At 36.7% G+C, this 17,517-nt stretch overlaps 1 protein-coding gene across 1 annotated transcript in view; it reads right to left on the reverse strand.

Moving 5' to 3' along the window:
* The window catches only part of F7 (coagulation factor VII), a 21,565-nt gene extending 16,090 nt beyond the window's left edge, over nt 1-5,475 (reverse strand). Inside the window, exons 1-2 of the mRNA XM_044669324.1 lie at nt 5,406-5,475; nt 1,685-1,845 (exon numbers count right to left, since the gene is read on the reverse strand). Coding sequence (XP_044525259.1) covers nt 1,685-1,845; nt 5,406-5,475 — 231 coding nt within the window. The remainder of the gene's footprint in view (nt 1-1,684; nt 1,846-5,405) is intronic.
* Nucleotides 5,476-17,517: the final 12,042 nt, after the last annotated feature.

The following is a 17,517-nucleotide window of genomic DNA, read 5'->3' on the forward strand; positions in this document are numbered from 1 at the left end:
CCTTCCTTCCTTCCTTCCTTCCTTCCTTCCTTCCTTCCTTCTTTCCTCCCTTCCTTCCTTCCTTCCTTCCTTCCTTCCTTCCTTCTTTCCTTCCTTCATTCCTTCCTTCCTTCCTCCCTTCCTTCCTTCCTTCCTTCTTCCTCCCTACTTCCCTCCCTCCCTTCCTTCCTTCTTTCCACCTTGGAACCAATATACACAGTATTGATTTTAAGACAGAAGGTAAGGGTTTAAAAAAAATTAAGAGATAGTCCTAATTATTAGTTGATTGAATAACTGTATAGTTACCCATAACATATAACTTGTAGTAGTAACAATAAGCCAATCATTTGAGCTGTAATTGTATATACTCCTATATTCCTAAAGACCTATAAAGGTAAGAACTGATACTGTGCTGACCTTTCCTTTCGTGTACCCAATGAGTATTCTCCCTGCTTTGATAATTAGCTCTTGTGATGGAGAAGCTTGTTTGTGAAATGACATTATAAGGTGACTGTAGAGACTCAGTCCTCATGGTTCACTGCCAGACTTTCTCCTAAGGACATTCCACCACCATTAGTAGTCACGGGCTCTCTAGCAAAGAAGAGTACCCAAGACCTGGGTTCTCAGAAAGCAATGGACCCATTTCTGAGGGAGAGCAGTAAACAGGTTTGTAAGTTCCTTTTTTTTTTTTTTTTGGTCTATAAAGATCTGTCACATTTGATGCTCAGGGCCCCAGACTAAAGTGAATGTGTCTGCAGTCCCATTGATTTTGTATGTCTTGGGAACATGGCAAAGCCCCTATACACTGATTTATGTAACTTGATGACTATCATATTAAATTAAATCCAGTTTGCTTAGAAATTTTGTTCTCAGAATATTTCTTTTCATTAAATAATCTTTTTCCTTCTGGGATCTAGACATGGAGAAGCATAGGTATGGAGAACTGGAATGAAAATCAAAATATTATGTAGGGCGGGGCAGCTGGGTAGCTCAGTGGAGTGAGAGTCAGGCCTAGAGACAGGAGGTCCTAGGTTCAAACCCGGCCTCAGCCACTTCCCAGCTGTGTGACCCTGGGCAAGTCACTTGACCCCCATTGCCCACCCTTACCAATTTTCCACCTATGAGACAATACACCGAAGTACAAGGGTTTAAAAAAAAATTAAAAAAAATATTATGTAGGGGGCAGCTAGATGGTGCAGTGGATAGAGAGCCAGGCCTAGAGTTGAGAGGATCTGAGTTCAAATCTGACCTCATATACTATCTAGTTGTGTGTCCCTGGGCAAGTCACTTTACTCCAATTGTGTAGCCCAGCAATGGGCAAACTATGGCCTGCAGGCCAGATGTGGGCCCCCTGAAATGTTCTATCAGGTCAAGCGACATTATTCCTAATCTGATGAATACAATGAGTAGGATACAATACAATGAAACTTCGAAAGAGTTGCCTTAGAAACAGACTGACAGATGAACATTTCCTTTCCTTTGGCCCCCTCTTCAAAAAGTTTACCCATCACTGGGCTAGCTAGCCCATAGCTCTCTCCTGGCTTGGAACCAATATACAGTATTAATTCTAAGACAGAAAGTAAGAGTTTTAAAAAAAATGATACAGACCAACTTCTAGCATTCACATGAGTTTTAGGAAAAACTATCCAAAACAGAAAAGGAAAAAAACCCCACCATTATTCAAGCAGAATGACTGTTTACTTACAGTCCTTTCCTTGCTCTTGAAGATTTCCCGGGCTTCTTCAAATGAACATTTTTCTTCAATGCATTCTCTCTCCAGAGAGCCTGCTCTCAACTCTTCCAAGAAAGAGTTGGCTCTTCTTTCTCTTTTCAAGACATTGTTGGCTTCCTCCTGATTTAGGAAGACTGAGAAAGGAACATCCTATGAAATGGCTTGCCCCCTCCTCTCACCAAGGAGCTGGAGGAATGTACAGGGTGTACTGACAGTAAGAATAATCACCATTTAAATCTAATCTAATCTAATCCAGTCCAATAAATATTTTTGAAGCATCTACTATGAGCCAGGCACTGTGCTAATCACTGGAGATAACAATGAATAAAAAGACTGTCTCTGCCCTCCAAGAGCTTACAATCAGACTGGGAAGATAACACAGGAAGTAGGGTAGGGGGAAGAGGAAAATGTATGTGTTGGGAAGAACACCAGGGCTACCCAATATAGGGCATCTTGTTCCATGGATTTGAAAAAAACAGGCAGGGAGGCAGACATGGAGTGGAGCCAACGCAAAGTCCAGTCTCTATAAAGGAAGGCTTTGGGAGGAATTTGGTATTACACCCTTCATCCCACACCATCAGAGAGGAGAAGAGGCTTAAGGGAATGAATGTATACAAACTAAAGAGGATTTCTTCTTCCACTGTGTTCAGCATGTGACATGCGGGTGTCACTTGGCTTTTCTGTGCTTCAGTTTATTTCTAAAATGAGTATATAAGGGAAGGAAATGAGCATTTCTACAGTGCCTACACTGTGCTAACAATTATTTCCTTTGAGCCTTATAACAATCCTGCAAAGTAGGTGCTATGATTAGCCCCATTTTACAGTTGAGTTAACTGAGGCAAATACAGGTTACATGATTTGCCCATGGTCACACAGCTAGGAAGTATCTGATGTCCAGATTTGATCTCAGGTCTTCTTGACTCCAAGTCCTAGTGCTCTATCTAGTACATCACTTAGCTGCCTCACATTCCCAATTTCTCAGGGTGTTTATGAGGAAAGCACTATATCTAGGCAAGCTCTAAAGTGCTACATAAATGGGAGACATAATCATCATCACCCTCTTTCTAAGCACTCAAAAGATTTTATGATGTTTAAGTGAACACAACCCATATAGATTTTGTTCCTTGCTTAGCTTATGTTGACTCAGGACTAGAAGTAAAGGCTAACTATTACTACATTTGCTTTCTAGCTCCCTTCATCACCATAGTAGTAAACTCCTAAGTTCCCAAATCCTTATGTTGCCCCTCGGTTTTGTTGTTGGTCAGTTGTTATACTCATTATTTGATGCTTTCTTAGTGGAGATTCTGGAGGATTTACCATTCCTTTTCTGGCTCATTTTTCAGATGAGGAAACTGAGGCAAGCAGGGTTAAGTGACTCGCTCAGGGTCACACAACTAGTGTCTCACTGCACCACCTAGCTGCCTTGCCCTTTGGCTACCCAGAGCCCAATTCCCACAAATGAAGGCCCACAAACATTTTAATAGGCTTAAAAAAATCCCCTTACCTTCCATCTTAGAATCAATACTGTGGATAGGCAGGAGAGCTGTAAAGGTTAGGCAATGGGGGTTACATAACTTGCCTAGGGTCATATAGCTAGGAAGTGCCTGAGGCCAGATTTGAACACAGGACCTCCTGTTTTTGAGCCTGGCTCTCAATCCACTGAACCACTTAGCTGCCTCCGTGGTTGCTGTTTTTTTTGAGGAGCAACTTCTTATAATTTTCCATCCTATGAACTTGTATTCTAAGCTGTTGTTGCTCTTGACTGTTTTGGTTGACAAAACAATGTTGAGTAAAGGTGGAAAAATTGTTTGAGGCATCAGCAGGACATTTCTTTTAGCAAAGCACATTTTTTTTTGGCCAAGAGAACTAGAAGAATGTCTCTATTTTTTGGTTGTTTTTTGGCCATGTCTGACTCTTTGTGACCCCCTTTTGAAGTTTTCTTAGCAAAGATACTAGGATGGTTTGCCATTTCCTTCTCTAGTTCATTTTACAGATGAGGAAATTGAGGTAAACAGAGTTAAGTGACTTGTTCAGGGTCACACAGCTAGTAAGTTCAGAGGCTAGATTCGAATTCACAAAGATGAATCTTCTTGACTCTAGGCCTGGTATTTTATCTGATGTGCCACCCAGTTGCCCCAGAGAGTTTGTATAATTTTATTAAAATGTATCTCAGCCTCATTTTCTCGCCAATTCATATACCTTCTGATATAATGATAGAATGAGATTGTATTTTCCTTTGGTTTTTCTAACTAGACTGACTGGTTCTCTGAGAATAATGGACCAAAAGATTTCTTTAGAAATATAATTTCATTCAAGGAGGAGGGAGATGGTAAATCACTCCAGTGTCTTTGCCAAGAAAACTCCAAATGGGGCCACTAAGAATCAGGCATGACTGAAAAACAACAAGAGGGGGAGAAGGAGATTGTAGATATTCATCAAGGTGAAGTCCCTCATTCTACAAATAAGGTCATGAAGGTACAGAAAGGTAAATGAAGTAACTTGCCTTATGCCCTCCTCTTCATGGTAAAAACCCTGGACTGGAATCCAAATCGCGATCATCCCCCATCCAGTGCTATTTTATCCTTTTTGTTCAGATTGACACCCAGCTCAGTGTTTAGCAAAGAAACGGTGATCAGTAGGTACTTGTTGACTAATTAACTTGCTAACCTTGATAAGACATGTTAAACAGAGCTTGTCCCTAGGAATGCCATCATAAGAGAAATATCAGAGAGGGGAATGGTGTTTGATATTTCTAAGGAAGTGAAATTTGAGGCACTAACTTCATTGGAAATAAAGGCTCTGTTGATCACTTGTTGGCAAACCTACAAAAGAAAGGAGTATTGGGAAGTGCGCCATAGTGGATGGAAAGTTGATCTTCAAGTCTGGAAGATGTGGTTTCAAGACCCGCCTTCTTTCTACATCAGTATGCCTACTGATTATGGACGAGTCAATGAATCTCTCAGTGATTCAGGCAGCTATCTTTATCTTTGAGTTGCGGAGAAAATGTTGACATGCATTGTAGTGAGACTTTACTCACCTAGGAGTTTCTCATATCCAGGCAATCACAAATTTAGTCCCCACAAAGAAAGTGGTGAAACAAAAGACTAATAATAATTGAAGAGAATCAAGTATGTTAGGTCTTTTCTAGGTCCTAAGGGCCATGACTAAGTCACTCAGCATTGACAAATCTTGTTTTCTTTCCAGCTTTGATGATGAAAGGTCAGAGCCCTGATCAATTTATACCCTGTTAGATTTTGGTAGCTTAGGACTGACCTTTTGGTTTATGGTAAATAACATTAAAAAAAAAAAAGACACTAGAATGATTGGCTTCACCCCCCCCCCACCCCGTTTTGTTCTGTTTTGTCATTGAAAAGTTTCCACAAATTAAATGAGGCATCAGGTATGGTTGCTAGTCCACTGAAAGCATCTTTAACAGTTAAAAGAAAAAAATACCCCCCACCATTTGGGATTGTTTGTTTTTCTCTGTGGGTTTATTTGGATATACACGCCTGTAAGCAAATGTTCTTAGTGGGTGGACATCAATACACAGAATAAAGATTAACTTCTAGAGGGTGCTGAGAGACACACACACAGAATTTACTGCTCATGGTGGCTTCTCCTTCATTCAATCATTCTATGGCAAGCAGAAAAAGGAAGATTTTTGTTAGAAAGAAAAATGTCTCCCCCAACATACCTGCAGTCAGGGACTGGTGAAGCATAAGCATGAAACTGAGAAACTGGACCATGCAGGACCTGGAAACCATGATGAAGATCTCAATGTTAGTCTCCTAACTATCTGTTGACATTCCAGACAGAACTGTTGGGCCAAAGTTCTCCACTTCAAAGGCTGTGTGTGTGAGAGAGAGAGAGAGAAAGAGAGAGAGAGAGGGAGGGAGGGAGGTAGAAGGGACTTCTGGGGAGATGGGAGAGCTTTGTAAACACAGAGAATTAAAAGCTGCCCTTAGGAGAACACTTCTCTGTATTCTTTTAGGATACTGCGTAACTTAATTCTAATAGTTTCTTTAGAGTCATAAGGACATTTTAATAAAATTATGTGATGATGTAATTCAACATTAATTTGGAGGCACAAACATTAATTATTATTTTTCAAGGTACTATCATTAATTTCTCTCTCTCTTTTTTTATTTTAAACCCTTAACTTCTGTGTATTGACTTATAGGTGGAAGATTGGCAAGGGTAGGCAATGGGGGTCAAGTGACTTGCCCAGGGTCACACAGCTGGGAAGTGTCTGAGGCTGGATTTGAACCTAGGACCTCCTGTCTCCAGGCCTGGCTCTCAATCCACTGAGCTACCCAGCTGCCCCGATTAATTTCTCTTTTAAGTCATAAGAATTCCAGGTTCTTAGAGTTGAACACTTTTGATTTTACTTGGACTCAGAAGACCTTGATTCAAGTTCAAGATAGTGGTCTAGCCTTTTGACTGTAGGATAGTCACTCAACTCTTCCCACAGAAGAGTTCTTGTCTGTGCAAACTAGTGATGCAATCATTACACTGCCTAATAATAATTCCAGTCAACAGTTGGGTTCTATATCCAGCCCTCTGATTATTTTTTTTAAACCTTTATCTCCCATCTTAGAATCAATATTATATAGTGGTTGTAAGGCAGAAGAACAATAAGAACTAGGTAGTGGTGGTTAAGTGATGTATGCTGGGTCACAGAAGTAGGAAGTGTCTGAGGTCAGATTTGAACCCAGGATGTCATTCCACTGAATCACCTAGCTGCTCCTTATATTCACTTTTGATTGGTGTGTGTGTGTGTGTGTGTGTGTGTGTGTGTGTGTGTGTGTGTGTGGTTGTTCTTTCCATTTACATTGTTGTAGTTATTGTTTACATTGTTTTCTTTGTTCTGCTTACTTTTTTGTGCATTAGTTCATGTAGATCTTTCCATGATTCTTTGAATTCATCACATACATGTTATTGCAGTACAGTAATATTCCATTATATTCACATACCACAGTTTATTTAGCCATTTCCCAATCAATGGGTATATCTACTTTGTTTCTGATTCTTTACCATCAGAAAAAAGTTTTGCTCTAAATATTTTGTTTTTTAAACTCTTTCTTTCTGTTTCAATAACAACTATGAGACAGAAGGGCAAGGACTGAAGTCCTTGAGGTTAAGTGACATTCCCAGGGTCACACAGCTTGTCTGAGACCAGATTTGAACTAAGGTGCTCCCAACTCCAGGCTAGCTATCCACTGTGCTACCTAGCTGCGCAGCCCTACTATCAATATTTGGGTGTACATGGATAAGTCATTCCAAATGATGATTTTCTTGGTATATAAATCCAGGAATGGAGTCTCTGGTTCAAAGGATATGGACATTTTAGTTACCTTATTTGCATAATTCCAAATTGCCTTTCAAAACTTTTGTACCGTTTCACAGTTCCACTAACAATGTACTAGTATGTATATATTTCTTTTTTTTTTTCTAGTAATATTTTATATTTTCTCACCTATATGTAAAAACACTTTTTGGCATTTTTTCCCTAACATTTTGAGATCTACATTTTTTCCATCCTTCCTTCTCCTCCTCCTTCTATCAGTCAGCAAGCAATTTGCTATTGTTATTTGTAAGCTATCATATAAAACATATTTCCATATTCATCATGTTATAGAAGACACATTAAAAGAATTCCATGAAGAAAATAAAGTGAAGCACAATCAGCTTCAGTTGGCGTTCAGACTCTATCAGTTCTCTGGAGGTGGATAGAATTTTTCATCATAAATCCTTTGGGATTATTTTAGATCCATGGTGGTAAATCCATGGCATATGTGACAGAGGGAATACTCAGAACCCTCTCTGTGGGCATGCATGTTGTTGCCCCAGCACAGAGTTTGCCAGAGCTCATTATTAGAAAGCCAGAGGGACACAAGGCCAGGCTGCTTCCCTCTCCCTCTCCATGGGAGCCTGAGAACATTTCTGTTCTGTTCTGAGAACATTCACCTGCTCCTCTACAAGGTTTGCCATCACTGTCTTAGATTATTGTATTCTTGAGAACAGCAAAGTCCTTCAAACAATACACTTCATTGTAGTGTATTGTTGTTACTGTATAGAATATTCTGATTCTGCTTACTTCATTCTTCATCAGTTCACGTATGTCTTTCATGATAATGAGATTAAATCTGCCCTGCCCATCTTTAGATTTAATCACCAAAGGTGAAAACATCTCCACTTAACTCACAAGTTGGGATGTCTGTGACCCACGTGTGCTAGAGTGAGTGACAAATCAGAATTTACTGGCTGCCAGTCCTAAGAAAAGTGTCTGTTGTGATTGGACACATAAATCAAGAGGAAGGCACAGGAAGGGACGCAAAAGAAGCCCCTTTAAAAGAGACTTCAGTGAGTTCACTTTTCTTCTTCTGGGTGTGTCTTGGATCTGAAGGAGCTCTTCTTGTTCTGGACCTGGGACCCTGAGACCTTGGTGAGACTGTTTTTAAATCTTTCTCTTAGAATTACATGTGGTGAGTGTAAAGACTAAATATTCCTGGAATTCCAGGGCTTTCTGGCCCTTGGCCTTGGGCTCAAGGCTGAGCCTTTCTTGGCTGAGGGCTAATTAGATCTGCCTGGGTTAAACTAGGAGATTGGAGCAAATTATCTAGTGTAGTGATGGGCAAACTATGGCCCGTGGGCCAGATGTGGCCCCCTGAAATGTTCTATCTGGATGCACGACATTATTCCTAATCTGATGAATACAATGAGTAGGATACAATACAATGAAGCTTTGAAAGAGTTGCCTTAGAAACAGACTGACAGATGAGCATTTCCTTTCCTTTAGCCCCCTCTTTAAAAAGTTTGCCCATCACTGACCTAGTGTGTTAGATTACTTATCCTTTCTTATCCTCTTTCTCATTCCTTTATTTCCTCTTCCTCTTCTCATTTGTAAATAAATTTCCATACAAGTCAATTTGACTTGAGGTTATTTCTTAATTGGAGATTGATAATTATTCAATTCCCTGGTGACCAAACCTTTTAATATTCACCCAATCAAAACTCCTTTTTATCCCTTACACTTTCCAGGTTTTTCTGAAATCCTCCTCCTCATTTCTTATAGCACAAGAATATATACCATTATAATGATATACCATAACTTATTCAGCTTTTCCTTAGTTATTGGGCATCCCTCAGTTTCCAATTCTTTGCCACTACCAAAAGAGCTACTTTACATATTTTTGTAGAGGTAGGTCTTTCCACCCCACCCCTCTTTTCTTTTGATCTATGTGAGATATAGACCTAGTAGTGATATTTTTGGGTCAAAGGGAATACACATTTTAGTAACCCTATAGGCATAGTCCCAAATTGTTCTTCAGAATAGTTGGATCAGTTCACAGCTTCATTAGCAGAGCATTAGAGTCCCAATTTTCCTATATCCTCTACAACATTTATTATTTCCCTTTTATGTCATATTAGCCAATCTGCTAGGTGGGAGGTAATACCTCTGGATTGTTTAAAGTTTCATTTTTGTAATCAATAATGATTTGGAGCATTTTTTTTCACATGACTATAAATAGCTTTGATTTCTTCATCTGAAAACTGTCTATTATATCCTTTGATCCTTTATAAATTAGGGAATGAGCAGTACTCATAAATTTAATTTAGTTTTCTATATGTTTGAGATATAAGGCCTTTGTCAGAGATGCTGGCTATAAAAATATTTTTCCAGTTTTTTTTTGTTTTCTTTCAAATCTTGATTGAATTGGTTTTGTTTGTGAGAAAACATTTTAATTTAATGTAGTCAAAATTATCCATTTTACATTTTGTAATGCTTTCTATTCCTTGTTTGGTTATAAAATTTTCCTTTATCCATTGAGCTGTCATATAAATGATTCCATGCTCCCCTGATTTATTTGTATCCTTTATGTCTAAGCCATGTATCCATTTTATCCTTAGCTTGCTATATAATGTAAAATGTTGACCTATACCTAGTTTCTGCCATATTGTTTTCCAGTTTTTGTCAAATAGTGAGTTCTTATCCCAGAAATTTAGATCTTTGGATTTATCAAACACTGGGTTACTATAGTCATTTTCTGCTGTGGATTGTGTACCTAATATATTCCACCACCACTCATTATTTTGATGGTTACTACTTAGTAGTACAGTTTGAGATTTAGTACAGCTTGGCCATTTTCCTTTACATTAAAAAAAATTAATTCCCTTGAAATTTTTTACTTTTTGTTCAGATGAATTTTATTATTTTTTCTAGATCTATAAAATAATTTTTTGATAGTTTGAGTGTCACGGCAATGAATAGATAGATTAGTTTAGGGAGAATTATTATATTAGCTCTGCCTATCCATGAGCAATTGCTGTTTTTCCATTTGTTTAGATATAACTGTGTATGAAAAGTGTTTTATAATTTTGTTCAATTAGTTCCTGGGTTATTTTGGTAGGTAGATCACCAGGTATTTTATAATGTCTAGTTATTTTAAATGGAATTTCTCTTTCTAACTCTTGCTGCTGGCCTTTGTTGACAATATATAGAAATGCTGATGACTCATGTGAGTTTATTTTATGCCTTGAAATTTTTCTAAAGTTGTTCATTGTTTCAATTAATTTTTTAGTTGATTCTTTAAGTATTACATCACATCACCTGTGAAGAGTGATGCTTTTGTTTCCTTATTGTCTATTTGAATTCCTTCTATTTCTTGTTCTTCTTTTATTGCTATAGCTAGCATTTCTAGTATAATATTGAGTAATAATGGTGATAATGGGCATTTCTGCTTTATGCCTGATCTTATTGGGAATGCTCTTAACTATCCCCATTACAGATAATGCTTGGTGATGGACTTAGATACTATTTATCATTTTAAGGAAAGCCCCCTTGATTCCTGTGCTTTCTACTGTTTTTTTTTTAATTTAAACATTTATTAATATTCATTTTTAACATGGTTACATGATTCATGCTCCTACTTTCCCCTTCACCCCCGGCACTCCCCCCACCCATGGCTGATGCACATTTCCACTGGTTTTAACACGTGTCATTGATCAAGACCTATTTCCAAATTGTTGTTAGTGGCATTGGTGTGGTAGTTTCGAGTCTACATCCCCAATCATGTCCACCTCAACCCATGTGTTCAAGCAGTTGTTTTTCTTATATGTTTCCTCTCCTGCAGTCCTTCCTCTGAATGTGGGTAGCGTTCTTTACCATAAATCCCTCAGAGCTGTCCTGTGTCATTGCATTGCTGCTGGTACAGAAGTCCATTGCATTTCTACTGTTTTTAATAGGAATGAGTGTCGTATTTTGTCAAAAGCTTTTTTTTTTTTTTGCATCCATTGAAATAATCATGGTTTCTGGTGGGTTTGTTATTCATATGGTCAATTATGCTGATAGTTTTCCTAGTATTGAACCAGCCCTGAATTCCTGGTATAAATCTCACCTCATAAGCAGTGATCCTTGTGATATATTACTTCACTCTCCTTGCTAGCATTTTACTTAAGATTTTTGCCTCAATATTTATTAGGAAAATTGGTCTAAAGTTTTCTTTCTCTGTTTTTGCTCTCCCTGGTCTAGATATTAGTGCCATATTTGTATAATAAAAAGAATTTGGTAGGACTCTTTCTTTGCCTTTTTTCTAAAATAGTTTATATTGTACTGTGATTAATTGTCCTTTAAATGTTTGGTAGAATACACTTGTGAATCCACCTGGCCCTGGTGATTTTTTCTTAGGGAGGTCATTGATAACTTTTTCAATTTCTTTTTCTAAGATAGCGTTATTTAAGTATTCTATTTCCTCTGCTGCAAATCTGAGTAATTTATGTTTTTGTAATTATTCATCCATTTCACTTAGATTGTTGGGTTTACTGACATATAATTTAGCAAAATGACTCTTAATGATTGCTTTAATTTACTCTTCATTAGTGGTGAGTTCTCTCTTCATTTTTGATATGGTAATTGTATTGTCCTTCCTTCCTTCCTTCCTTCCTTCTCAAAATTAACCAGGGTATATCTATTTCATTGTTTTTTTTTTTTTTTAATAAAAGCAACTCCTTGTCAAATTAATCCAAAGGTTCAATAGTTCTTATTTATTTACTATGAATGAATGAATGAACTAAATAGTTCATTTAGTTAAATGGTTCTTATTTATTAGTTCAATTAGTTAAAATTTAACTTTCTTAATTTCAATTTTCTTAATTGATTTTCAAGATTTCCAATTGGGCATTTATTTAAGGATTCCCCCCCGCCCCAGTTGCATGCTCCATTCATTGACTTGTCCTTTCTCTATTTTATTGATGAAAGCATTTAGCGATATAAAATTTCCCCTAAATACTATTTTGGCTGTTGTCCCAAAAGTTTTGATATATTTTCTCATTGTTGTCATTCTCTTTAGTGAAATTATTGATTGCTTCTATGATTTGTTCTTTGACTCACTCATTCTTTAAAATTAGATTATTTAGTTTCCAATTAAATTTATTTTTTAATTAAAAAAACTTACATTTTGCCTTAGAATTGATACTAAGTATTGGTTCCAAGGCAGAAGAGTAGTAAGGGCTAGGCAATGGGGTTCAAGTGACTTGCCCAGGGTCACACAGCTGGGAAGTGTCTGAGGCCAGATTTGAACGTTGGAGGAGGGTTGGGCGTGGGGCTAGCAACCCCACCCTGTAAAAACTACATCTGCTAAAGAAACTGCAACCTAAAGTAGGGGCAGCTGGGCTAGCTCAGTGGATTGAGAGCCAGGCCTGGAGACGAAAGGTCCTAGGTTCAAACCCGGGCTCAGACACTTCCCAGCTGGGTGACCCTGAGCAACTGTGTGACCCATTGCCTACTGGTTGTGGCCCTATGCTCCTTGAATGGAGTCCCAGGATAAAAAAAAAAAAATTGGTTCCAAGGCAGAAGAGTGGAATTAGTTGACTTGCCTAGGGTCACAATAGTGTATGAAACAGATTTGAACCGAGAACATCCCATCCCATCTGCCCCTTCAATTAATTTTTAATATTCGTTTCTCCAGCTCTTTATTGAATTTAATTTTTATTCTATTACGGCCTGAAAAGGATGAATTTAACATTTCTGCTTTTCTGCATTTGGTTGTGAGGCTTTTCTGCCCTAATAACTGGTCAGTTTTTTTTTTATAGGCACCTTGTACTGCTGATAAAAAGTTATATTCCTTTCTCATCTCACTCAGTTTTTATCTGGAGATCTATCATATCTAATTTTTCTAAAATTCTATTCACTTCCTTAACTTTTTTTATTTTTAGATTTATCTAGTTTTATTATAATTTAAAAAAAATTTATTAAACCCTTACCTTCTGTCTTGGAATCAATACTGTGCATTGGCTCCAAGGCAGAAGAGTAGTAAGGGCTAGGCAATGGGGTTCAAGTGACTTGCCCAGGGTCACACAGCTGGGAAGTGTCTGAGGCCAGATTTGAACGTAGGACCTCCCGTCTCTAGGCCTGGCTCTCAATCTACTGAGTTATCCAGATGCCCTCAGATTTATCTAGTTTTGAGAGAGGAAAGTTGAGGTACTCCCCACTAGTGTAGTTTTACTGTTTATTTCCTCCAAGAGCTCATTTAACTTCTCTTTTGGTAATTTGGACACTATATCATTTGGTGCATATAAGTCCAATTTTGATATTACTTCATTGTCTATGATACCTTTTGTCAGACATACTTTCTTTCCTTATCATTTAATTAAATCTATTTTTGCTTTAGCTTTGTTGAAGATCATGATTGCTACCCCTTCTTTTTAAAAATTTAAGATATTTTATTTTCCTAATTACATGTAATAGCAATTTTCAATATATACTTTCCAAAATTATAAGATCTAAATTGTTTCCTTCCCTCCTCCTCAGAGATGGTAATCAATATGATCTGAGTTATACATATATTATCATGCAAAACATACTTCCATATTAGTCATTATTTTAAGAGAATACTCATATGAAGCCAAAAATCCCAAATAAAACTATAAATAAACTAGTATGAAAGATACTAAGTTTTGATCTGGGTCTGACTCCAACAGTTCTTTCTCTGGAGATGGATAGCATTCTTTGTCAAAAGTCCTTCAAAATTGACATTCTGGATCATTGTATTCTGGATCATTTCCCACTTATTTATCCTCTTTCTCTCTCCTTTCAGCCTTTCTCTGCTCACAAATGTTTTGCTTCTGATCACCTCTTCCCCCAAATCTCCCTTACTTCTCTCAGTCTTCTGTCCTTCTCTTATTCCCCCTCCCCTGCTACTTCCATATGGAAGATAGTTTTCTATTTTCAGTCGAGTGTAGGCATTATTTCCTCTTTGAGCTAATTCTGATGAGTGAAAGGTTAAAACATTGCTTAAAATGCTCCTATCTTCCCCTTTCTTGTATTAACTCTTGAGTGCCTCCTCATATGAAGATGTCTTTTCCTTTTGTTGATTCTACTGCTCCTGAATTCATTTTTTGTGTGGTTATTTGGAGGTGGATTTGGATGAACTCAGAATATTTCTTCCTCATCCCATCATCTGATGCTTCTCACTTGATCAAACATTGAGTTATTGAGATTCATTGTTTTGATTCTTTGTTTACTCTTTCCCATTGCTCTGTCTTTCTGTTCTTTAATCAATAGTAAATGATTTTGATGACTGTTGTTTTATAATTTACTGTGAGATCTGAAAGTGCTATTCTTTCTTTGCCCTTACCTTAAAAAAATTCCTCTAATATTCTAGAGCTTTTGTTTTTCCAAATGAATTTTGTTCTTATTTTATCAACTTCTAAGACCTGTCCCCTTGGTAATTTGATTGGCATAGCATTAAAAGTTTAAATTAAGGGGCAGGTAGTTGCTCAGTAGTTAGAGAGCCAGGCCTAGAGATGGGATGTCCTCAGTTCAAATATGCACAAACTTTTTATACGAACCTGGGCAAGTCACTTAACCCCAAGTGCCTATCCCTTACTGCTCTTCTGCCTCGGAATTGATATTTACTATTGATTCTAAGAAAAAGGTAAGGGGTTAAAAAAAGGTTAACACTAGGAAACAGGAATAAGTAGAACCTTTCTTATAATAAGTAGTGTTTAAAATAAAGAGAAAGCATGATCTGTAATGGGGATAAATGAGAAAATTTCCCAGTAAGATTGATAGTAAAACAAGGATGTCCATTATTACTACTATTATTCAAAATTATATCAGAAATGCTAATTATAGCAGTAAGACAAGAAAAAGAAATGAGAGGAATAAGAACAAGCAATGAGGAAATATAGCTATCACTCTTTGCAGACAATATGATTAGAGAACCCAAAGAATCATCTAAAAAAACTAGTTGAGACAATTAAAAACTTTAGCAAAGTTGCAGGATATAAGATAAACCTACATAAATTATCAGCATTTCTTTATATTATGAACAAAACCCAGCAGGAAGAGATAGAGAAGTTCTATTTAAAATAACTGTAGACAACATAAAATACTTGGAAGTCTACCAACCAAGACAAACCCAGGAACTATATGAACATAGTTACAAAACAGTTTTTACACAAATAAAGACAGATTTAAATAACTGTAGAAATATTACTTGTTCTTGGGTAGGCTGAACCGATGTAATAAAAATAACTCTATCTAAATAACTTTACTAAATCAATGCTATAAAAATCAAATTAACAAATAATTATTTTATAGAGATAGAAAAATAATAATAAAATTCATCTGGAAGAACAAGAGGTCAAAAATATTGAGGGAATCAATAAAAAATACAAAGGAAGCCTTAGCGGTATTGGATTTGAAACTATATTACAAAGTGGTAATCATAAAAATCTTATACTGGCTAAAAAATGTCATAGTGTATCAGTGAAATAGGTCAAGGATACAGTGTGAATACTATATTCCTCTACCCTAGTGACCACTGTTAGTATGAACATGCTGAAACTCAACTACTGAATGTTACAATTAATGACTATAGGATTAAAGGACTATAGGACTAAAGTATAGTACATGCTTAATATGTTTGTTTACTGATATTTCAGAAAGCCTCATTTTAATCTCTGATCAGTTACAAACTTAAAAAAATATTGTTTTATGTTCAGTATGGAATTTTCTCCCCACCTTCCCCATCTACCCAAATGAGAAATCAAGAAAAACAAAAGCTATACCAAATATTTTTTTTTCAAACAAAACAAATTCCTCCACAAGCAATGTCTGAAAAAATATGCTTGAACCTGTCTTCTGAGTCCATCACTTCTCTATCTGGAGCTGGATAGCATGTTTCATCCAGAATCCTTTGGAATTATGCTGATCAGAGTTCCTAAGTCTTTCAGAGTTTGTTTTTGCATTATTGTTTTTTGTTGTGTAAATTCTTCTCCTAGTGCTGCTCATTTCATTTTGCATCATTTCTTGTAAGTTTTCCCAAGTTGTTCTGAGACTATCCACTTCATATTTTCTTACTGCATGATAGTATTCCATCCCATACATGTATCATAATTTGTTCAGCCATTCCCCAATTTCTGAAGTTTCTCTTCAGTTTGCAATTTTTTGTCATCACAAAAGGAGCTTTTTAAACATTTTTGTATATGTGGATCCTTTTTCTTTGATCTCTTTGGAATATGTATATCTCTTTGGAGTATAGTGGTATGGTTGAGTGGATAAGTGTATATAGTTTAAAAACTTTTTGGACATAGTTCCAAATTGCTTCCCAAAATGGTTGGATAGGTTAACAGTGAATTAATATACCAGTTTTCTCACAACTCCAGCAGTATTCATTATTTTCTTTTCAAATCATTTTTTGCTAGTCTTTCGGGTAAGAAGTGGTAACAGAACTGTTTTAATTTTCATTTCTCTAATTACTAGTGATTTAGAGTATTTTTATAAGGCTATCGATAGCTTGTAATTCTTCCTTTGAAAATATCTACCTATTCATATCCTTTGATGATTTCTCAATTGTGGAATGGCTCTTATTCTTATAAATTTGACTCAGTTTCCTATATATCTAAGAAATAAGTCCTTTATCACAGAACTTTGTTGTGAAGAATTTTTATCCCAATTTCTTGCTTCTCTTCTAATTTTAGTTGCAGTAGATTTGTGCAAAAGCGTTTAAGTTTTATGTTATCAAAATTGTTCATTTTACTGAAGGAATTCCATGTGAACTGGAACAACCTCCAGGAACTGATGCAGAGTGAAAGGAGCAGAACCAGGAGAACCTTATACACAGAAACGGATACACTGTGGCACAATTGAATGTAATGGATTTCTCTACTAGTAGCAATGCAATGATCCAGGAGAATTCTGAGGGACTTATGAGAAAGAACGTTATCCTTATCCAGAGAAAGAACTGTGGGAGTAGAAACACAGAAGAAAAAACAACTGCTTGATCACATGGTTCGGTGGGGATATGAATGTAGACTCTAAATGATCACCTTAGTGCAAATATTAATAATATGGAAATAGGTCTTGATCAATGACACATGTAAAATCCAGTGGAATTGCTTGTTGCCTATGGGAGGAGAGGAGGGAAAGAACATGAATCATGTAATCATAAAAAAAATTCTAAATTAATTAAACTTAAAAAATTGTTCATTTTACCTCCTTTGAAACTCTACATCTCTGATTATTGATCACGAACTCTTCTCCTTTCCATATATGTCTGACAGGCAATTTCTTCCATGTTCCCCTAATTTGTTTATGTCATCATTTGCATCTAAATCAAGTACCCATTTGGAGCTTGTTTTGTTGTATAGTGTGAGATGTTAGTTTATGGTTTCTTTGCATATTTGCTTCTATATGTAGTGTTTGTAATTCATTCCACTTTTTCCCTCTCTCCCCTTCCAACAGACAGGATGTCTTTTTTCAGAGATTATGCAGAGTACAGGAATGGCAAGAGTCTTGTGGA

The sequence above is a fragment of the Gracilinanus agilis genome, chromosome 3, assembly GCF_016433145.1.
Source record: "Gracilinanus agilis isolate LMUSP501 chromosome 3, AgileGrace, whole genome shotgun sequence".
Taxonomy (NCBI): domain Eukaryota; kingdom Metazoa; phylum Chordata; class Mammalia; order Didelphimorphia; family Didelphidae; genus Gracilinanus; species Gracilinanus agilis.